The sequence below is a fragment of the Pezoporus occidentalis genome, unplaced genomic scaffold, assembly GCF_034315485.1.
Source record: "Pezoporus occidentalis ecotype Australia unplaced genomic scaffold, CSIRO_AGI_Poc_V1 ctg12, whole genome shotgun sequence".
NCBI lineage: Eukaryota > Metazoa > Chordata > Aves > Psittaciformes > Psittacidae > Pezoporus > Pezoporus occidentalis.
In genome coordinates this window covers 1,688,251-1,711,024 of record NW_026912994.1, presented here as the reverse complement: position 1 = coordinate 1,711,024, position 22,774 = coordinate 1,688,251, and the positions used below count along the sequence as shown (strand labels likewise).

The 22,774-nt window shown below is 43.5% G+C and overlaps 1 protein-coding gene and 1 long non-coding RNA gene across 2 annotated transcripts; one reads left to right on the top strand and one right to left on the bottom strand.

Moving 5' to 3' along the window:
- Window positions 1-80: 80 nt before the first annotated feature.
- Window positions 81-22,528, bottom strand: LCT (lactase). Its single transcript, XM_062606266.1, has 17 exons — window positions 21,681-22,528; window positions 19,712-19,791; window positions 18,427-18,510; window positions 17,370-17,472; window positions 16,708-16,783; window positions 12,961-13,648; window positions 11,943-12,588; window positions 9,233-10,792; window positions 8,622-8,890; window positions 7,881-8,171; window positions 7,161-7,359; window positions 6,265-6,467; window positions 5,801-5,910; window positions 3,494-3,628; window positions 2,286-2,509; window positions 1,194-1,430; window positions 81-464 (listed from the first exon to the last, which is right to left on the bottom strand). The coding sequence occupies exons 1-17, from the start codon at window positions 22,342-22,344 to the stop codon at window positions 256-258; spliced, it is 5,778 nt and encodes a 1,925-aa protein (XP_062462250.1). The 5' UTR covers window positions 22,345-22,528; the 3' UTR covers window positions 81-255.
- LOC134157396 (uncharacterized) lies at window positions 3,582-4,776 on the top strand. Its single transcript, XR_009962310.1, has 2 exons — window positions 3,582-3,668; window positions 3,782-4,776. It is a non-coding gene; the product is annotated as an uncharacterized LOC134157396 (long non-coding RNA).
- Window positions 22,529-22,774: the final 246 nt, after the last annotated feature.

Here is a 22,774-nt window from a genome sequence, read left to right as displayed (position 1 = left end):
ACAGGTGTTCCATGCAGCTTCACATTCCTAGTTAAAGTAAATCTAATTATCCCACAGTGTTCAAATATGAAAGCACAGTATTAGGGCCACTTATATTTTATTTTTGTACTTTGAAGATGGTGAGCAAACAACAAAATGATGGGGAGCTGTCTCTAGGGCACATCACAGTTGCTGCAGTACAAGCACTAGGTTTCTTCCCCTCATGCTGTAGACTTTCAATAAAAGATGAAGCACTTTAATAAGTAAGTGGAAGCTTTACAGTTTACTAAGTTCCATGTGTGATCTTTTACAGGATCTTTTAGATAACTTTCCATACCTATATGCAAAAAGAGCCAAGCCCAATGCTCCAACTCCTGAAAGAGCAAAAAGCACATACAGTGCTATTTCTGCTCTCTGTGATGTTAATTCTAATCCCAAGAAGAGCACACTGGCAGCTGGTCCTGGTGTGGCATCTGTTGGTGGCACTGTCCATGGGAAAACAATGAGAAGGTGTTAGTACACAGCCTGGGTGAGCTCCTTCATGCATGTGTGTATGTGCATGGCCACTTCCTGCCTCCACAGAGGACTCAGTGCTGTGGCCGTGGCCATAATGGTGTGGATCAGTGACTGACAGAGTTCTAGCTCAGAGTAAAGGAATAGCTGGGGCCAAGAGTGCAGTTGTCAATACCCCAGGAGCGGTGAGTATTCTTCAGCAGCCATGGTATCCCCAAAAGCCCACGCTAACAGTGCTTGCTGTTTGGTGCACACCTCTAGTTCAGAAAAATGTAAATGACAAAAGAATCAGTATTTCCAAAGGCTTAGCCAAAACACTGACATAAAACATTCAAAATTGTTTGGAAAACATGGTATGGGAATACTGAATGTGTCTGGTTTGGAATACATCTTGGGCAGTTTATTAAAGTGGAATGTGGAATAACTTGTGGAATGGAATAACTTATTTTGCTGCATGTCTCGAGGAGCTATCACACAAAATTTTAGTCGTTTGGTTTTGCATGCGAAAGTGCCATAATTCCATGTGAATGTCTTCAGTCACAACAAAACCAGTTATCAGTCAGTGCACCCCTGGAGCCCTTAAAAAGAATACTGCAGAAAATGGTGGTGTTGTAAAGACCTTAGATAATGGACATCTTTTGGGATTGGAATCAGATGCACATACAAACCAGAAAAAGCACAATTTCCGCTGTGTCGCTTACCTTCAGGCTCCAGTTCCAGACAAGGATGTGGGCCAGCTGCTGGGTCTGGAAACCCATTGCAGTTTATGATCTGTGAGTAGTACCTGGCAGAGGCCTTGGGGCGTCGCGGCAAGTCAGCGTCTGTGAAATTCACGTGGTAGAACCCAAACTTCTCATCAAAGCCCACTACCCACTCGAAGTTGTCCATCAGTGTCCATGCGGTGTAGCCTCGTAAGTCAACACCATCAAGCACAATGGCTGTTAACCAGGACCAGAAAGAAGAGACTGGTTGTGCAACCAAGTGACTGGAGATGTCACCACTCGACAAGCAGTGATATGGTTTAGGATTCTACACAGCACCAGGGTGCCAAGCACAGTGGGGTTATTACTGTTTTGGTACCATTGGTTTCGCTGTGTCCCCATTCCCCACTCTTGTGTTGCTTTTTGGCTGATTTGAGGTAGGTCAGCTGCCAAGTTATGGCTAACAAGCAACCAGGGTAGTTGCCAGTGCTGGAGACTGCTTTTACCTCCTCCAAAAATCAAAGCTTGTGTCCAATGAACAAAAGTTTAGAAACAAAGGAGAAAAGCCACCAGCATCCAAGTATTGTTTTAAGTGCTTGTGGGGCCTCACTGCTAAACCACGGGAAATTACCCCATTCTGAATATCTGCCTGGCAGCACCCAGTATGTTAGAAAAGCCCCTCTCCAGTGTTGTATGTGTGATCAGTGCTGTAACTGAAAACTGTTTGTTTAAAAAGGTTGAAATTTTTAGACACAGCAGTAGTCAAGCTAGAAATCAAAATAGGTATTCCTCAAGTAATAGTAGCACCTTCTCTTGCCAGATGCAGCTGTGCAACAAAGCTGCAGTTACCCTTCTGAACCCAGCGTTTGTTCTTCCCTCAGGCCACCTTTTCCCTGCAATCTCTTGGCTATCCATGGGCAGTTGCTGCTAAACCCAAAGGCTCTCAGAAGCAGATAGAGAGTAAACTTGTGTGAGGGGTAACAGCAGTGCTGTTTCAGCTCTTCACAACTTGTTTTATACACATCAGTCTTGTGGCAAGACACTGCTGCTCTCTAGAGATTTGGATGATCAGATTTAAATAGTCATTCTCACCTTTCAGTGCTTCGTTAATGTAGCTCCGATAGTAATGTGTTCGCCAAGTGTCATTGAAGTCTGAGGCTCCCCTTTCCGAGATCCCATTTTCAGTCACATAAATGGGAGGATTGTTGTACTCTTCCTTTATCCATCTCAGGAGCTTTCGGAAACCAAAGGGTGTCACCTTTAGCCAGAAGGAACCTGAGTTCAGCCAGCTGCGGTCTGTTACTGAAGCTACACCCCTGCAAGGAGGACATGCTGATCAAGGGACCAGTCCCAAGTGCCTGCCACTGCACCTGGCACTTCTTTGCTGCAGGGCTGAGAAACAGAGCTCTGTAGAACACTGAACCAAAAGGGAAACTGTAGCAAGTTGGTTAGGCTGTGACAGCAGGTGAAGGTGGTGCTGGAGCTCCCAAGCCTCTAGACAACACTTTGATACTTTGCTTCACAATGGTATTCTGCTTAAACCAGCTATGGCTGAGGATGTGATGTTAACTCCAGATCTTTGTGGTGTGTATAATGCAGTCTTTGAGCCCACAAAATTGCTGTTTACAGTTATGTACAGGAATGTAAAACTGAGCTCAGTGTCCTACATGGACTAAACCACAGGAGTGGGGATGCAGCAGCAAAGGGAAAGTATAATTATTTAATTTATTCTCTATGGAAAGGTTTCAGAAAACAGCCTATGTTGTCCCACCATTACCTCCATTCTCATAGGAAAAACTAAGTGAGCTCCTGTTGTTTATCTTTTTAAGCTGGGGAAAGAAATTGTTACCTAAATAAATACCTTGACTCATGTATATTTAACTATGAAGTGACTCAGACGTTTAGGCTTTGAACTTATATTTATCTGCTGTGGTGAGGGAACTCATGACTGTTTAACAGCAAATGGAGCAGTATCAATAACCCAGGATAATCAAACTGCAGATTGGGGGCAGGAAATATGATAAATACGGTTGACAGCTGATCCCAAACCACTGGGAGACTCACAAGTGCAGATTCCTTCCCTTAGTAGATCCTCTAATGTTTTTTGTCCTGTTTTTAGCATTCATATTTATCATCAGGTCTGTAAAACAGGCTGTTGCTGGCCTTTTGTGAAAATAACAGTACCACATGTACTGTTCGTGGATGTTTTTGTTAGCATTGGTTAAAATACCTGTCTCACAGCATTATGTGCTAATAGTTTACTGTTCAGTTGGCCCAGGCTCCAGATGGGCATATCTTACCTGTCAGAGTCATATGACAGAACACCAGCAGGATAGTCCATGTTGTATGTCAATACTGTAGTATAATGATTCAGGCCGAAGTAGTCATATGTGCCTTTAATTCTTTGCTTTTCACTTTCAGTGAATTCTGGAAGCCTGCAATAGAAAACAGAGAAAAGCATAAACCCCTCAAACTGTGTATCTTCTCAGGATTTCCCCTTCCTTTGCTTCTACTCCTTCCCAGCACTGTTGTGTAGTTAGCTTTTGCTAGACTATGCAGTTCATGCTGCCTGCTCTAATGTTCTTCAGGGGAAGAACAGACTTTCCTCTGACCAGAAAAGAGACACCTGATGGCTAGAAGTCCTGCTCAACATCACACAAGAAGTTTGACCAACATCCTACTTTATAAGACAAGAAACAGTGTTTGCCCAGTAAGGAGTGTGGAAATGGGAGGAAATGGTGATAATCATTTTGATTGTCACATGGTCACCTATGGACTTAGTTTGTCACAAAACCCTATGGAGAACCCAGAGCTGCAGTGTTCACAAGTGACCAGTTTCAAGCCCACTCTTCTGCAAAATCACAACTGGCTCTGACAGAAGTAAGCATTAAATAGTGCCTGCTAGCAGCCAGTGACATCCAGGGGTTCCTGTCCCTGCTCAGGGGAGCTGTCATGAGCCCATCAAAACACTGTACTCCTGCTTGTGTATACGGAAGATACAGCCAGGCAGCTCTGCTAACATGTGCTTCCCAGCAGCCGGGGAACAGGCATCTGCTGCAAGAGGAGCTCTTCTCTGTGTGTCAGTAGTAGCACTTGGTAGGTTGTGGCGGAGGATAATACAGTGTTGTCTCATAAACTCTGGCTTCTGCATAGGAAACAAAACTTGTGAGCTTTGTCTCAGAGATCCACACTTTGAACACACCTCATGTAATGCTGGTATACCTGGTACCAGCACCACAAGCGAAAGGCAAGGTACCATAATTCTTCTAGAATATTGAGATACTTGGGCATGTTACCTCATAAATCAACAAACATGACTTTGTTCTGTTATTAATGGCAGCAACCACCAGAGAAGAAATAGCATGTCCAAAAAAGTGCCTAAGAATGCAAGTGGTTAAGGCATATACAAAAGCATAACTCAAATCTTGAAGAGACCCGCCTTTGCTGCAGAGCACATACTGACTCTTCTACCATCTCCCGCATTTCAAAACAAGTGGTCATTCCCATTTGCACAAATGAGTGATCAGGAATAGCCCAGATCTAATACACCCCATTAAATTGCTATTAATGTTAAGAGAAAAAAGTACTTTCCTTGTGTGTGCCTTGAAAGGAGAGAAAAGAAAAAACATTCATGATGGAGCACTACTACCACAATAAAGAATAATTTATGGGACTGCAAAATAAGAAACATAATTCAGAGGGACCAGTGAGTTCTCAGTGCTCAAATTCAGTACATAATTTTAAGAAAAGTTAAAATGCATTTACCACAGTCATCAGGTAAAGCACTGTGTCTAATACAGAGCATTTCCTGACCTGCCAACTTATTACCCCAGAGACAGGTTATGTTAGTGTCATGGTTTAAGCCCAGCCGGTAACTCAGCTCCACACAGCCGCTCATTCGCTCCCCTCTTCTTCCTCCCCCAGCTCCCGGAGGGATGGGGAGGAGAATCGAAAGAATGTAACTCCCACGGGTTGGGATAAGAACAGTCCAGTAACTAAGGTATAACACAAACCACTGCTGCTACCACCAATAATAATAATGATAAGGGAAATAACAAGGGCAGAGAATACAACCGCTCACCACCCGCTGACGGATACCCAGCCCAACCTGAGCAGTGATCTGGGCCTTCCGGGTAACTGCCCTCAGCTTATATACTGGGCATGATGTACTGTGGTATGGAATACCCCTTTGGTCAGTTTGGGTCAGGTGTCCTGTTTCTGCTTCCTTCTGACTTCCCCTCCTCCCTGGCAGAGCATGAGACTCAGAAAGTCCTTGGTCAGAGTAAACATCATTGAGCAGCAACTAAAAACATCGGTGTTATCAGTGCTGTTCCCAGGCTGAAAGTCAAAAACACATCACTGCACCAGCTACTAAGAAGGAGAAAAATGACTGCTACTGCTGAACCCAGGACAATTAGTAAATTTAGTTTGCAAGGGACGTAAAGACAAGGATCAGGAAAAATGTACACTAGAGTTCTTCTGTGAGGATACAGTAAGTTAGCTACAGTAATACTGCAATAGAATCATTGAAATTCAGCCCATCTACCAGTAATTCAGGTTTCAGTACAGCAGGTGAAAGAGGAGCAGGTGTGTGCCTGAGCTCTTACCGGGACTGGCTCAGACCTTGAGCCAGGCTGCGTTCCCGAATCCTTGTTTTCATCACTTCATTATAATCACCAGTTTTGAAAATGGGATGAGCAAACCAACCTAAGAAAAACTAAGCCAGGAAACAAGGGAGATTGATAAATTATGTATCAAAACAAGAGGTTTCTCTTTCATGTGCTGCTTTTGAATTTATAATGGACAGGCACATAGAGATACCCAGGGATGCCCATTTAATGGCAGTAAGTTTAATGTGCTTTTGTCACTCCGACCATATTTTGTCTCATTTCTGTTGCAGCTTTACTGGCCACTAGAAGAGGATGATATATTGCAGTGATGCCTTTGGCTCACCCTTTTCTTCCAGTGAGATGCTAACCTGGGTTCTGGGTATCTCCAGCACCCACAGATGGGGTGTCACCATGAACAAACCCAGGAGAGCAGGAAGAGCTGTGACCAGGTGTCTCTGTACCTGCAAGAATCGTCTGGCAGCACTGATGTCTTCCTGGTTGTGTGGGTTCCTTGGTTCCGCCCAGTTAGAGTTGATAGTGATAGAGATTAAACCTCCTTGCTTTGCCCGGTAGGTCTCATTGTAGAGGTGCCAGACTTCTGCATGGGCTTTTATTAAGTTGTGCCCCACAACATAGGGAGCTCGCCCTGGTCGAATGGAAATGCCTGCAGACAGAGACAGCAAGGCGGTGGAGCAGCAGTTCCCAGCGTTCTCATCAGCTGCTTCCCAGGTCAACACAACACCCAGGACAGCCAGAACTGCCCACTAGTAAACAAGTAAATGTGCAGCCTCTGGTGCCCTTAAGCCCAGCCCTGGGATGAAATCAGTGCTTCAGTAGAGACAGCTGAAGATGCAGCTGCAGTTGTGCAGGACCCCGCCATTGCCCCTTCCTCCCCCTGCAGTGGGACATGGGCTGGTTCAGCTCTCTGCCCATGCAGGGCTGCCAGCCCCAGCAACACACTGCTGCTGCCAGTATGGATAGCAGACAGCTGTGTGTTCAGGCCAGCTCCTGTCCCTCCACATCCTTCTATCCTACAGCCAAGCTTGGCTTTCCTCCAGCCCTAACCCATCTCCACAGTCCCTGGGGCTGGTCTGAAAATGGGTCTGCTCCAGGCAGCAAGTGTAATCTGGATGTTGCAGAGGAGGACTGGATTAGGGTGGAAGGAAGATGGGTCTAGGAGGTGTCAGGCAAAGTGAGAGCAGGACCTCTTCACCACACCACAGCAGACCCATGTATCCCTACCACACCGTCTTTCTTGCTCTGCCTTTGCAAGTCCCTAGCATCTACTCTGCTGCAGCAAAAAACAGCTGTACCTACAGTGCTGTGAAGGCTCTGAGGTTATACCCAGTGGTCTTACCTGGGGCAGCTGTTCCAACGCCATAACCAAAATATGCAGTGTTGTAGGGTTCATTGAGGGTTATCCAAAATTTCACTTTATCTCCCAGTCTCTGGAAAAGGAGCTCAGCATATTCCTTAAACCTCTGAACTATGGTATCATTCTCCCACCCACCAACGTTTTGCAGCGCCTGTGGGAGGTCCCAATGGTAGATAGTTACCTGAAGTGAAAGACAGCAAGATAAAGGACTCAATCAGTCACTCTTACTTTCTGAAATAAGCACAGCAATCTAGCCTCGTAAGAACATAAATAAACTGTGCTTTGATCTGCAGCTACCTGCTCCTAACGGTGTTTGAGTTTGCAGTAATCACTCGTGTGCTCAAATAAAATACCTTCTTGCCAGTGTTTCAGTTTCCTGAGGATGTGAGGAAATTACTTGAAGCCTAAGGACTACCTGATGGTGAAGATGAAGCCTTTACCAAAAACCGCTACAACCTTGTGATCACAAGAATGTGTCAGTGAAGAACTGCTGTGCCTGCACCAAGTCCCTGATGAAATACAATCCCATAGAACACCTGTGCAGTCTGGTACCTCCATTGCACCAGTCTAGAGTACTGCCATGAAGGCACAGGTTTGATAAGGCATTATCTGAGGGACGGATGGAAACACATGCACATGCTCTGAGCATCAGACTTGGGTTCTGCCATCTTTTAGTTACTTGAAAGTTCCATTTTCAGTTACCTGAGGCATGATGTTAGCTGCCAAAAGAGCATCAATAAGCCTTTCATAGTAGTTCAGTCCCATTTCATTGATGTATCTGGTGGTCCCATCTGGGAGAACGCGGGACCAGGAGATTGAAAAGCGGTAGTGAGACACCTTGAGGCTTTTCAGCATTTCCACATCCTCCTCAACTTTGTGGTAGCTGTCACAAGCTACATCTCCAGTGTGACCATTGCTGATTTTCAAGGGAGTGTGAGAAAACTGATCCCAAATACTTAGTCCTTTCCCATCTTCTCTCCACCCTCCCTCAACCTGTAGTTGAAGATAGGGGAATATTATTAGTAAACTCCAAATATAGGTCTTGGCTCAACAAAGTATTCAGCCTGCTAGTCTTTGCGGCATTACACAATATTTTGACTTATCAGCTAGACTAAAAATAGCAATGATTTTGCTGTATCAAACTAGTAAGACCTCTTGGGCCCCAAGGCAAGACATATTAGCAAAGCACAATGTCACAGACCGGGCAATGTTTCAGTTCACCTGCTGCTCCATGTTGGCTGCCTCTTCTGAATTCCATGCTGCTGTCTCAATTCCTGTGGTATAACTATGCCCTATAAACATCTCCAAGTTCCTCCCTTTTACAGCAGTTGCTACACTAACCCTCAATTACAGTAAAACTTAACGTTAAAAAAGCTGTAGGTGCTCATACAAAATGAATTAACTGTCCACAGACAGGTTAAAAATCCATCTCCATTTCCTAACCTGATATGCTGAAGTTGCTACACTCCACCAAAAGTTCTTTGGAAACTCTCCATATAAAAATTCATCTTCTTTTGGCATTGGGATACCATTATTGCGGATGATTTCTGCATAGTACACAGCAGAGCGCTTTGGGGTTCTTGGCCTGTTGGGATTGTCAAAGTCAACCTGGTGCAATCCGAATCTTGGATCATAACCATTCAGCCATTCAAAGTCATCCATAAGAGACCAAGCATTATATCCTCTCAGATTAACATTATCCAAATTGTAAGCTGAAAGATCAGAAACAAACAGAAAAGCATCAGTGGTATAATCATACATTAAACGAACTCCATAGAATTCACATGCAAGCACATCCATCTTCTAGCTTCATAAAGCTGGGACTCATCAACTAAGATCATTAAGAGACTCTTCATAGTTGGAGGATACAAAATATAAATGGCCATGCAAAGGAGATCAGAAAAAGAAACACTATGTTTATATCATGTTCAGAATATTTGAAGGCTGACATCAACCACTTTTTAAAACTACTTTTCAGAGGAATGAAGTAAGCAGGAATCTAGAGAGGTGATTACATATGCAACACCAACAGAACAATAGCAAAACACAGGTACCTTTTAAAGTTTCATCAATGTATGTTTTGTAGTAAAATATCCTGGTATTGTCATCAACATCTGATGTGGTCTTTACCCCCACCCCGTTCTCAATTATATATATTGGGGGATTTTCATATTCTTCTTTGATCCAGTTCAGTAGCCTCCTCAGCCCCCAAGCCACAGCCCGCTGGTCAGAAATAGCAGAGGAAGGCCAGGAGCTGTCAACACTTGTTGAGACTTCCTGGTCATACTCATAAGAGAAGGGCCTCAACTGGGTCACTGCATGGGTTACAATTTTGGAGGTGTAGGTGTTGAAGCAGAACACATCTGCCGTGCCCCTCATGTATTCACGCTCTTCTGCTGTGAAAACTGGTAGGCGAGATGATGGCAGGTTCTGGAGCTCACTCCTGTTCCCAACTTTCCACTTCATGACCTCGGGGTAGTCCCCATTTTTGAAAATTGGGTGTGTAAACCACCCCACCAGGAACTGCAGGTACCTGTCTGCAGCTTCTATGTCCCTAGGGTCGCTTGGTGTCTTCGGCTCAACCCACTCGATGTTGGGACACAAAGTAATGACCCCTCCCTGACTTGCTCTGTATTTGTCATCGTATGTGTGGTAAACCCTGGCATGAGCTTTCAGTAAGATGTGGGCAACCCTGTAGGGAGCACTGCCAGGGTCATTGATGTTGGGTGGAAATGTCCCAAGGCCGTAGCCAGCCCATGCAATGACTTGGGGTTCATTAAGCGTAATCCAAAACTTCACCCTGTCCCCAAAGGTCTGGAAACAGAAGTCGGCAAAACTATCAAACAGGTCAATCAGTGTGCTGTTCTCCCAGCCACCAATGTCCTGGAGAGCTTGTGGAAGGTCCCAGTGGTAGAGAGTGACGATTGGTGCGATGTTGTTTGCAAGCAGTCCATCAATAAGATGGCTATAGTAGTCAACTCCATGGCTATTTATTGAGTTGTTCCTTCCGCTGGGGAAAATTCGAGACCAGGACAGGGAGAAACGATAGTTCTTTACCCCTAAGGCTCTCAGCAGGTAGATATCTTCTTCCACCTTGTTGTAGCTATCACAAGCTATGTCTCCAGTGTCATTATTCTTGATACTCCCTGGGATATGGGTGAAATTGTCCCAAATGCTGGGTCCTTTGCCATCAGCATCCCAACCTCCCTCTATCTGGTAGGCAGAAGAAGACACACCCCAAGAAAAGTCCTCTGGGAATGTCCCATAAAAGTATGTGTCCCTTTCAAAGTCTGCTTGAGATGAAAACTTCTGCCAGACAACTTTTGCCTTGGAGGGAACTTCTGATGCTGATAAATTTGGCAACTTGGATGGCACAGGTAGGTCAAACACTGCTGGTGTAGTAAATCTGTCCAAGACTTCGGGTGGGAAACCGTTTTTTTCAATAATCCTGGAATAGAAATAAGCAGATGCCTTGGGAGTCCTTGGTCTGTTGCTATCTTCAAAATTCACATGGTGCAGCCCAAATTTTAGGCTGTACCCCACTGAGCCTTCAAAGCCATCGATGAGGGATCGAGCCATATATGACTGAACATCAACTCCATCTAGTTTTACCGCTGTCACAGGAACAGTTAAAGACACTGTTATTGATCTTCTGAACACAGCACAGCACAACATAAACACCACAACTGAGGGTAACTGTTAAACCAAACATCTACAAATGGTCTTTTAGGCAAAAATCCCCACCAAACTTGCACCACTGGTATCCCTTTCCCCCTGTGTTTTCAAGCACATTCCATTAATTCAGGTATATGGTACACTTTTACATTTAACACTATAGTTAAACAGTATGTGTATTTAGTGTCTGTCTATCTTCCCTGAGCACAGGAGAGCTTCTTTTAGCAGAACAGCCTATCTAATAGCAGCAGAGGCAAGTCAAGCCTCACACTGCCTACAAAAAAAGCACTGAATCGCTCTCAATCCAGAAAAGTTCACTTCCCGTATGCAATCTGTCTTCTTTACTTTTTCTGATGCATAACAATGCTAAATTGTGTTTTCTGTAGCTCTTTTAACACTTCTATCAGCATGTTGAGAACTAGATCAAGAAGATCAAATGCTGTATCCTGATCACCAACTTATTTGATACAGCATATTTAATGAATTCTTCCCATCAGTATTGGTTTGTGTATGTCAAGAGAGTATCAGTCAGTCACATCTCTATTTGAAATGTCAAATCTCTATACCTGTCCAGAACTTGAGTCAACAATACTATTTTTACATCAATTGATGCACAGTTTGCAATGACACAAGCATACCTTGAACCTTGCTCAAAATGACTGAGATGATATAAATATCTCCCTAAAAAAAAATCTAACCTGAAATGGTACAGGATGCTGCCAGTTAGATCTACTTAATCAGTAAAGACAGTCCTGACCTATAGGATCTCTACAGGTGAGATCCTGCCTGCTGGCAAATCATCTTCAGGGAAGCTGAAGTATAAATGCTGTTCTCACAGCGGGACTGATTTTAGGGTCCAGGCTACATTAACCCAAATATATGAAAAACCTACTCCCATACCTAACAGAATAGAGTTCCATACCTGGACACCAGATAGGATGAAGTATATAAGGTTACACTACATACAAAATAGGCAGCTGACCTCATATCACTGCTCAAATAGTGATATTTTAAAGTTAACCACCATGGAAGGGATAGAATAACTAGCTGCCATTTAAAAAGATGTATGTATATTAGATTTCTCCATACCTTTTAGAGCCTCATTGATGTACCGGTGGAAATAATCCACTCGCAGAGTGTCATTAATAAGATCCCCTGAGTCTTTTGTTGGCATACCATTTCCTGCTATGTAAATTGGGATCTTTGACCCTGTATATTCCTGGGACACAAACTTCAGCAGCCTTCTTAATCCCCAAGGGACCACATGGATCCAAGAAGAGGCGGTCTGTGGCCAAGAAGGATCTACATGCAAGGAGAAGTTCCCAATGTTCTTGTAGTCTGGTGTGCAGGTCCCATTAGTCACAGCACTGACCAGGTGGGAAGTGTAATGGGAAAGACCAAAAAAATCTGCAGTCCCTTTCACCCAGGACTTCTCCTCCTCTGTAAACAAAGGTAGCTGTGCAACTGCTGTGGAGCACTGCTGGTTTACTTCCCGGATCTGAGACTTCAGGATATCTGGGTAATCACCATTAACAAATACAGGGTGAGCAAACCAGCCTAGCATGAACTGCAGGTACCTCTCAGATGCCCTCACATCCTCAGAGCTGGTTGGAGTCTTTGGTTCAGCCCAATCTGAATTCAGCACCAGCCCCACCTTTCCCAGCTGCTGAGAACGGTATTTGTCATTGTACAAGTGCCAGACCTTGGCATGAGCCTTGAGAATTGTGTGAGCCACCTGGGGAAAGAACACAGAGGAATATGTGTCACACTGCTTTGCACAAGAACTCTTAAGCATTCAGATTATTGCCACATAATGTTATCTCCATTCAAAAGAAAAAACCTTGACAAAACAACCATAGCCAGAGAGTGCAGTGGATCTGGAATAAACAGAAGAACCTGACTATCCATCAACACCAGCTTTCCCAATAGAAAAAATGATGCCATCTAGCATCCATCTAGCATAATTAGTCAAATTTTTGCAAGCATCATAAATCCAACAAGCAAATAGTTGTCTCAAAGGCCACATCAGGCTTAAAGCACAGAACCATTAGAGGAAAACAACACAACAATGGCAGCTGCGGTATCCCAGTTATTCCTGTGTTCCTACCTTGAAAGATGCTACTCCTGGGTCAGTGATTCCTGGAGGATGCTCTCCGGTGCCATAGCCAGCATAGCTGATAACCCAAGGCTCATGGAAAGTAATCCAGAACTTGACCCGATCCCCAAAAGTGGAAAAGCAGAAGTCTGCATAGTTTACAAAAGTATCTATGATACTGTCATTCTGCCAGCCACCAAGAACCTGAAGGGCTTGTGGGAGGTCCCAGTGGAAGAGAGTCACCATGGGCTCAATGTTAGAGTCCAGCAACCTGTTAATTAATTCGCTGTAATAATCAACACCCTTGGAGTTGATGGTCTCATTGGTACCATCAGGAAAAATTCTAGGCCAGGATACAGAAAACTTGTACATTTGGGGATGGAGACCCCTAAGTAGATAAACATCATAGCTGGTTTTATAGTAGCTGTCACATGCCACGTCTCCTGTTTGGTTCATGTAGACGTGACCTGTGTGCCCAAACTGATCCCAGATGCTCTCTCCTTTCCCATCCTCTGCCCAAGCTCCTTCAATGTTAAAGGCACCTGTGGATGTGCCCCAGAGGAAACCACTTGGGAAAACATCTTGCAGAAAAGAATCCCTCTCCAATTCAGACTGCTTAGCAAACATTTCCCAAACTGTTTGATAGGAGGAGCGAGGGGCAAGAACAGCATCCGGGTTCTCCTGTAGAGCATTTGTTTTGCTGCAAACAAAATGGAAAGAAGTTAAAACCTCCAGGGTGGATACTAGTGCCACAGAACTTGAAAACACAGAGGATAAAAGAATTGTTTGCTTCCCATTCAGCTCATATTACGAACATTTACATTTACATTCAGCTCATTTACAAACAAGAGGAATTAGAAGATGTGTGCACGTCTATGGGGGTATGATATAACAGGCATCGCAGAAACATGGTGGGATGGCTCCTATGACTGGAGTGTTGGAATGGAAAGTTACAGACTTTTTAGAAAGGACAGGCCCAGCAGGTGAGGAAGGGGAGTTGCTATTTATGTTAGGGATAGGCTGGAGAGTATGGAACTCTGTCTGGCGACAGGTGATCAGTTAACAGAGAGTTTGTGGGTCAGGGTTAAAGGGAATATAGCTATGGGAGACATTACTGTGGGGATCTGTTACAGACCGCCTGATCAAGAGGAATCTGTGGATGAAGCACCCCATAGACAGATAGGAACAGCCTCAGGCTCACAGGCCCTTGTTCTCATGGGGGACTTCAACCACCCTGACATCTGTTGGAAGGACGGTACAGTCCGGCACAAGCAATCCAGGAGGTTCCTCAATTGTGTGGAAGACAACTTCCTTCTGCAAGTAATAGACGAGCCGACAAGGAGAGGTGCCACGCTTGACCTTGTGCTCACCAACAGGGAAGGGCTCGTTGGAAATGTGACTCTCCAGGGCAGCCTGGGTTGAAGCGATCACGAGATGGTCGAATTTGAGATCCTCAGGGCAATGAGAAGAGCGTGCAGCAAGCTCACTGCCCTGGACTTCAAGAGCGCAGACTTTAGCCTCTTCAGGAGCCTACTTAGTAAGGTTCCATGGGATACAGCCCAGGAGGGCAGGGGGGCCCAAGACTGCTGGCTGATATTCAAGGATCACCTGCTACAAGCTCAGGAGTGTTGCATCCCAACCAGAAGGAAGTGCAGCAGGAGGGCCAGGAGACCTCCTTGGATGGATAAGGAGCTCCTGAGGAAAATTCAAATGAAAAAAGAGGCTTATAAAGAGTGGAAGCAAGGACAGGTGACCTGGGAAAAGTACAGTTCCCAGTTGTCTGGGAAGCTAGGGACCAGGTTAGGAAAGCTAAGGCCCAGTAAGAAATAAAGTTGGCTAGGGGTAAGGATAACAGAAAGGGATTCTTGAGGTACATAGCAAATAAAAAACAGACTAGGGAGAATGTAGGCCACCTCAGGAAGCTCTCGGGAGAACTGGCTACACAGGATTTGGAGAAGGCTGAGGTTCTGAATGACTTCTTTGCCTCAGTCTTCACTGGCAAAGGCTCTGACCACACCACCCAGGTCTTGGAAGGCAGATGCAGGGACTGTGAGAATGAAGACCTTGTGCCCACTGTAGGAGAGGAACTGGTTCGAGGCCATCTTAAAAATCTGAACGTGCGCAAGTCCATGGTTCGGATGAGATCCATCCGCGGGTCCTGAAGGAGCTGGCAAATGAAGTTGCGAAGCTGCTGGCCATCATATTTGAGAAATCATGGCAGTCAGGTGAAGTTCCCAACGACTGGAAAAAGGGGAATATAACCCCCATGTTCAAGAAGGGGAAAATGGATGACCCAGGGAATTACAGCCCAGTCAGTCTCACCTCTGTGCCTGGCAAAATCTTGGAGCAGATTCTCCTGGAAGGCATGCTAAGGTACATGAAAAACAACAAGGTGCTTGGTGACAGCCAGCATGGCTTCACTAAGGGGAAATCCTGCCTGACCAATTTGGTGGCCTTCTATGATGGGGCTACAGAACTGATGGACAGGGGTAGAGCAGTTGATGTCATCTACCTGGACTTGTGCAAAGCGTTTGACACTGTCCCACACGACATCCTTGTCTCTAAATTGGAGATACATCAATTTGATGGATGGACCACTGGGTGGATAAAGAACTGGCTGGATGGCCGCACGCAAAGAGTTGTGGTCAATGGCTCAATGTCCAGCTGGAGACCAGTAACGAGTGGTGTCCCTCAGGGATCGGTGTTGGGACTGGTTTTGTTCAACATCTTTGTTGCTGACATGGACAGTGGGATTGAGTGCGCCCTCAGCAAGTCTGCTGATGACAGCAAGCTGTGTGGTTTGGTTGATATGCTGGAGGGAAGGAATGCCATCCAGAGGGACCTTGACACACTTGTGAGGTGGGCTGATGCCAACCTCCTGAAGTTTAACCATGCCAAGTGCAAGGTCCTACACACCTGGGTCAGAGCAATCCCAGGCGCAGCTACAGGTTGGGCAGAGAAGAGATTCAGAGCAGCCCTGTGGAGAAGGACTTGGGGGTGTTGGTCCGTTAGAAAATCAACATGAACCAGCCTCAGTGTGTGCTTGCAGCCCAGAAAGCCAACCGTATCCTGGACTGCATCAAAAGGAGCGTGACCAGCAGGTCGAGGGAGGTGATCCTGTCCCTCCACTCTGCTCTCCTGAGACCTCACTTGGAGCACTGTGTACAGTTCTGGTGTCCTCAACATAAAAAGGACATGGAACTGTTGGAAGAAGTCCAGAGGAGGGCCACAAGGATGATCAGGGGACTGGAGCACCTCCCATATGAAGATAGGCTGAGAAAGTTGGGGCTGTTCAGCCTGGAGAAGAGAAGGCTGCGTGGAGACATCATAGCGGCCTTCCAGCATCTGAAGGGGGCCTATAGGGATGCTGGGGAGGGACTCTTCATTAGGGACTGTAGTGATAGGACAAGGGGTAACGGGTTAAAACTTAAACAGGAGAAGCTTAGATTGGATACAAGGAGGAAGTTCTTTACTGTGAGGGTGGTGAGGCACTGGAAGGGGTTGCCCAAGGAAGCTGTGAATGCTCCCTCCCTGGTGGTGTCCAAGGCCAGGTTGGACAGAGCCTTGGGTGAGATGGTTTAGTGTGAGGTGTCCCTGCCCATGGCGGGGAGGTTGGAACTTGATGATCTTAATGTCCTTTCCAACACTAACTATTCTATGATTCTATAAATCTATGACTTTACCACTAAAACTGTGTTGTGTCTGCCTGCACACACATTTCTAGAGAAGACCATCTGATTTAAGGGACAAAAGTTGTACCTTAAAACATGAGATGAGAAGTTCAAGAATTCAGTAACATCATACCCAATTGTACGTGTCTTTTCTTTATTAATAGCTGAAAAAAACAAGGTAAATGACAGATTTAGTCACAATATAGATGCCATGAACTGCATGACACTACTTGCACATACAGTTACACCTTTAGAAACAACATCGTTTTTCATAACTAGTACTTTTCTCAGAACAAACACATTGAGTTTCTATTGGATATTTACAATTTCATGTTAAAAAAAGATCAAGTCCCACTGCTAACCCAGCACTAAAAAGTCCACCACTAAACCCTGTCCCTAAACCATGATCTACATGTCATCTAAATACCTCCAGGGATGGTGACTCCACCACTTCCCTGGGCAGCCTATTCCAACAGCTTGACAACCCTTTCAGGGAAGAATTTTTTCCTAATATCCAATATAAACTTCTGAGGCTGATGAAAATGATTTAGAGCTTTGGGGGAGAAAAATTCCAGCTTCTGGCTCTATACCCACCATTCACCCTTAATTTTCCAAGAAGGCAATGAAAGAAACCAGAGTTATTTCATGTAATAGCAGAGTTTGGGGCTGAACAATTTTTAGTTTCCTCTATAATTTGCCATGCAGAGCTTAGTTAAAAACCTTTCCTCCTCCTCAAAATACGTCACTCACCTGTGACAATGGCAGCTACTGGTATGAAAGGATTCTCTTCCATGGAAACACAATCAAGGAGCTTCAGACTAAAAACCAAGACGTCTGTGTCCTTCCAGACATTCTGCAAAACCAGAAGTCAGAGACATGTCTGAAAACAAGCATCAGCCAGCTAGTAAAATCATGCTCTTGGTATTTGTTACTTTCAACACAGAATAGGAAATACTTTGAAGACTGACAATTGGTCATAAAGTTCTTTGAAGTTAAATTAATAAATCAAGAGAGTAACCATTAACTACCACCTACTATTTTTCTCTGGTTCAAAAATGCCCAATGCAAATCAAAGCATAAACCCCAAAAACCCACAGGGTTTGACCTGTCATTAAAAGGCACAAGGACCAATGTCCTTTTCTGGAAGCTTACTTTGTAAGAATCTGTTGCCATAAGCGGCCCACTCCAGGTTTTTGAGTAACCGCAGCATGCTGGGACCCTAAAGAGAAGGAGTCACATGGGTAGCTCCTCATTCTTGCTGAACAGCTGCTGGATGACTCTGGTCTTAATGATTAAAAATGCAGCTCATCTATTAAACTACCACAGATTTAATATTAGGTACTAGCCTATAACTGACATTGTTGCTGTGATCTAATCCTTTCACAAACTCATCTTCACGAACATTTCTAGCACTGCCTTTACTGAGTTGGAGTTGTGAAGTTTGGTGGCACTACTGCAGAAGGCTGGCATACAATAGCGTCGAAGTGCATAGGTATTAGCAGCTTCTAAAACACCATGTGAGAGAGGTTTTTCAGACCTGGACAAAACAATGATGCCATTCTAGTTGTTAATGCATCAGTAATGAGTACTGACCAAGATGATCCTTTTCAGCACTCTTGAACACCCATTTTTAAGTCAGAATAACAACAGAGAAGCAAGCGAACACTATGAAGCTGTTCCCTAGTTTAGCTGTTGTCTGACCTCTTGCAGCAAATTGGAAGTGTTTAGACATGCATCAAGAAACATGAAATCCCCCTTATATTTATGGTCATCTGCTACTATAATTTAACACAATTCATAATGTTACCTGGAATTTGTTCAATTTCTTGTAGAAATCTGTTTTGTTTCCACAACCATACTGGAGGCTGAGAGACAGAAAGTCTACTGAATCCTGGAAACAAGAAAAGGAAAAGAACCATCCTAAAATAAAATGTATTTTTTGCAGGTATTAAAGCATATAAAATTGTGAAATGTCTGATAAAGCTATGTTGCTGAAGAACACATACAGCTATAGGGGAGCTCTGGACAATATGACGAGTACAAACTGGATACTGTACAGGAAGATGCATTATCTTTCTGAACAAAGTAAAATTTAAACAGCTAAGTGAAATTTTGAGGGCATTTTATGAATTTAATGTTAATATTTTAGTTTTTTTTTTTAATTAGTAAGAGTGTCTATGATTAATCAGACAGAGAAACCTTTGCAAGTATGTGATTCAGATAGGCCTTATCAATAATCCTCTGGGGAAAGTCCACTGCAGAAATATTTAACCATTCCAAACTACAAGGATTATCCCACTAACAGTCATCAAGTTCAAGGGAATAGATTGTGCCATCTGATGAAGCTGGAAAATAAAAACCTGATAAACTTTCAGCTTATTTTTCAGTCCAAGGTTTTCTTCTCATTTAGTCAGCCCACCTAATACACCTTTCCCTCTCCCTACAAACCACACCTTGCTGGCATCCTTGCAACAGCATGCCTACAACATTGCTTACCATATTGCTAAATTTTGAAGGATTGTGAATAAAAGCAAAAATCCTGTACTGTCATTTGTTCACTTTATCCTACATCAACATCCTCCAGGTGAAGACAACTACAAACAATGAGTTTGGTCTTTATAGAAAGGATGTCATGATCTTTGTAGAGATTATGGTCTCCTCATGCTATACCCATCAGCTAGATCACTTTTAGCACAGCTCAGTCTGTGTTTTAACATAATAAGGCAGATTTTTAAAATAGTTATTTCAAATAAAGTATTTGGTGCTTTAAGTAGACTTGCAAAGAAAATTACAATGGCTACACTTTTTGCAAACACCTTGTCATTTAAGCATGGATACTGCTAAAGTTGCCAATGATGAGAGCAAATATGTCTCCATATATTTTAATCAGTGCTTACTAGCCAAGAAAGGATGCTGAAGTCATTTTTAAAATCAGCGAGCTAATCAAATAAGTAAAATTGAACAAATTGGTCAGTTGGTCAACTTGCTAAAATTTTAATTCGCCACAGGTCACTTGATCCCATACATGCAAAAACAGGTCAAATCAAATCAAATTCATAAAATTCTGGAAATAATTTCTATTGAGGTATTACCTGAAGAGAAACTGAAAGCAATTCTGATGAAGCGCTATCCAAGGCATGACCTATTCCTAAGGCAATGGACAGCTTTCCATCTTGAAAAAGAAAGAGGCAGTCCCTTAGTAGGATGATAAGGGAAAATAAAAAACTTCAGTTATTTTAAAAACAGTTGGAAATTTTTAAAGATGTGGAACATCAGACAGTGCCATAGGTGGTTGATTTCAGATACCCACTACGATTTTAAAGATTTGAAGATGGTAGGAATTCAAAGGCAGAGTTCAAGGAGTCTTTATCACTAAATCTTATCATGGCTGCTCATCTGAGCACTGTTGGCTGCAGGAAGGTGGATCTGAATACAGCTCTCCAGTGGGTGCTCTTCCACTCCATGCATAATTATAAGGAATATCTTTTATTTTCATGCCTTTGAGGTGGCTCTACAGTGGTTACTTTTTATATCCATTGTGCTGGATGCTGGGAACCTGGGGGGACATATTGTGGGAGCAAAGCTGGACAACTTCTTAGGGCTATCACCAGGTAGTGTGAGCTGTACCGCGAAGTATTCCTGACAAATGTAAGAACTAAAAATAAATTATTTATTTTTATTGTAAATAATGACTCTGCCAGCTCTACTGGTTATCTGCCTGGGACAGAAAAACTCCAGCCCTGAAGGAGGCACTCCTCAGACGACAGCAGGTTCGAATATCCCAGGCATCCACAGGAGAGGTGAAATTCTCTTGCTCTGTGTAACGCAGGCACAGTTAAGATTTAATTGCTTTAAAACCCCAGTGTCTGCAATGAGGAAAGTCAAACAAAGGACATTGCAGATTTCCTCACACTACTGCTATCTCACAGGAGACTTACTGTGCCTTGTTTCTTCATGGTCTGAGGTACATTTAGGAATTTTTTAGTCTTTCCTCTGTGGGTCAGGAAGAAATACACAAAAATACTTTCTTATCTACAAAACAGATTATTATGACTTTGTCATCATACATGCACACACACAAAAAAATAGAGTAAGGCTGGATTTGAGTAATTTTAAAATAATTTGCAACTGATTGGTGGAGGTAATTGTCATTTTAAGCAACAAAGTAAATACTGTGTTTCATGTTGCTTTAAGTTTTTCAATCAACTTTTTAAAGTTAAATAACTTCCCTTTGATTAAATGTGAAACACAATTTTAAACCATGATCAGTTTTGTTTAAGTGGATTTTATCAATAAATTTGCAAAGATTTCCATGCTTTGGGAGAAAGGCTGATAGTTGAATTTGACCTGACTCTTCAGCTAGATCTTGACCTCCAAAGCTGTATTCCTTTAGAGCACATCATAAGTTAATGAAAAAGCCTGCATCCATCACACATAAGAGATTATAGCACAGCTGCTGACTGATGGCATGATCTTCCCCTCTTAGCTAAAATGGCAGCAATTGCAATCCCAGTTTTCAATGACATTGAAATAAGGTTTTAAAAATGAGATGACTGGGCAGGGATCAAAGATTCTTCGTAAGTCTCCGTCCCACATTTATTATTCAACACATTTGTTGTTACATGAACAGTTAATCAGGTGCATCTGCTGGTCTTTAAATTAAGAGCACATGGACAACTGTGAAAAACTGAGAAAAAGCATAGAGAAGTATTATAATGTGTCGGTTTGAAGTACTGGTTTCTGCTGTTCAAATTAACTGGAGGCTATTTAAAGCTTCCCTGATGCTTAAAAGATTAACTATAAATATGCACACATACACATATATATTGTCCCCAGCTACTTTGGCAAAAATTTCCAGTAAAATGCAATTACCAGTGAATTATAAACCAATTATCAACATAAGGGATTTGAAGGACTGTTATTCAAGGATTTCTGTGTAATTCTGAAACCATTGATAGCATATTCACACAAAGATTGGATGTAGCAGTTGCCATTTTATCCCATCACAAAATGTTTGTGAAAAGGTTGCATAGAAACAATCCCTCTCCACATTCTCCTTACCTGCTGGCGCATATTTCTCATGGTAGATGGTGTAAGCTCTTTGATGAGCTGTAGCTAGGGCCCAGGCTCGGTACTGGGGGTCAGCATAAGGCAGGCTTTTAAGGACATCTGGCAGGTCGCTGAAGGTGAGCCACACATCAACCAGGTCCCCAAAAACACGGAAGCTGAACTCAGCATATTCCACAAAAAGGTCAGCAAAAGCATTGGCTTTCCAACCCATGGCCTGCGCAGCCACAGCACCAGGGACATGCTGGTGATGCAGAACTACCACTCCCTTGAGCTCTGTGGCAACCAGGGTCTCAAGCAGCTTCTGGTAGCACTGCACTTGAGCTTCATCCGGCTTCCTGGCATCCCCCTTGGGAAGAATGTGTGCCCATGGAAGGAAGACTTTGTAGTGTGTCACCCCGATCTCACGAAGGTGGGAGAAGTACTTTGGCAGCTCAGAAGCCACAAGATCTTGCTGGCAAAGGTAACCATGGGCTTCAGCCACAGCAGAGCCCTGATCTTTCTTGGATAGGACTTGGTCTTGCAAATACAATCTATTTACAAACTCACTGGGTAGAGGTCCTGCAATGGCGATAAAACCCTGAGCAAATTTCCCATCTGTCCCAAGGCTGAGAGAGACTAATAGAAAGAAGTAGACTGTTTTACACATCTGCTCCATTTCTGCATCTGCTTCAGAAACTTAGCCCACACTACTTATATTACAGTACAAGTAATATTTAACTGAAATTATCTATTTCACTGATAAATGTTCCCAGAATTAGCTGACACTAGATATGGTAACAAATTGTAACAGATCAGGACCTTTAATCAACAGATGCACAAATGGATGAATACAAAAAACACTGCCAATGAGTTGAAATAAGAACATGTGGAAACATTTTCTGAAATGTTCAGTTTCTCCTTTAAACTTGACATCAACTCGCATGTGCTGATACTGCCTCCATTTTGGGGGAAGATAAAATAAATAGAGAATGCTTTTCATCACAGCTCAAAGAGCGCAGGATCGCAAGATGCAGGTTGTGCTCTAATTCTTGGGTGCATAAAGGAAATCTGAGATGTGGTAGCTCTCCCACTTGGAAAAGTGGGTA

What these genes read in the sequence shown, in the direction of transcription:
- LCT (XM_062606266.1), bottom strand. Translation starts at nt 22,344, where the DNA reads ATGGAGCAGATGTGTAAAACAGTCTACTTCTTTCTATTAGTCTCTCTC. An exon ending in CAGGAGTAGCATCTTTCAAG is followed by an intron (nt 12,589 to 12,960) that starts GTAGGAACACAG and finishes TTCTTTCCCCAG; the next exon opens with GTGGCTCACACAATTCTCAA. An exon ending in CTGCCAGACGATTCTTGCAG is followed by an intron (nt 5,911 to 6,264) that starts GTACAGAGACAC and finishes TTCCTGGCTTAG; the next exon opens with TTTTTCTTAGGTTGGTTTGC.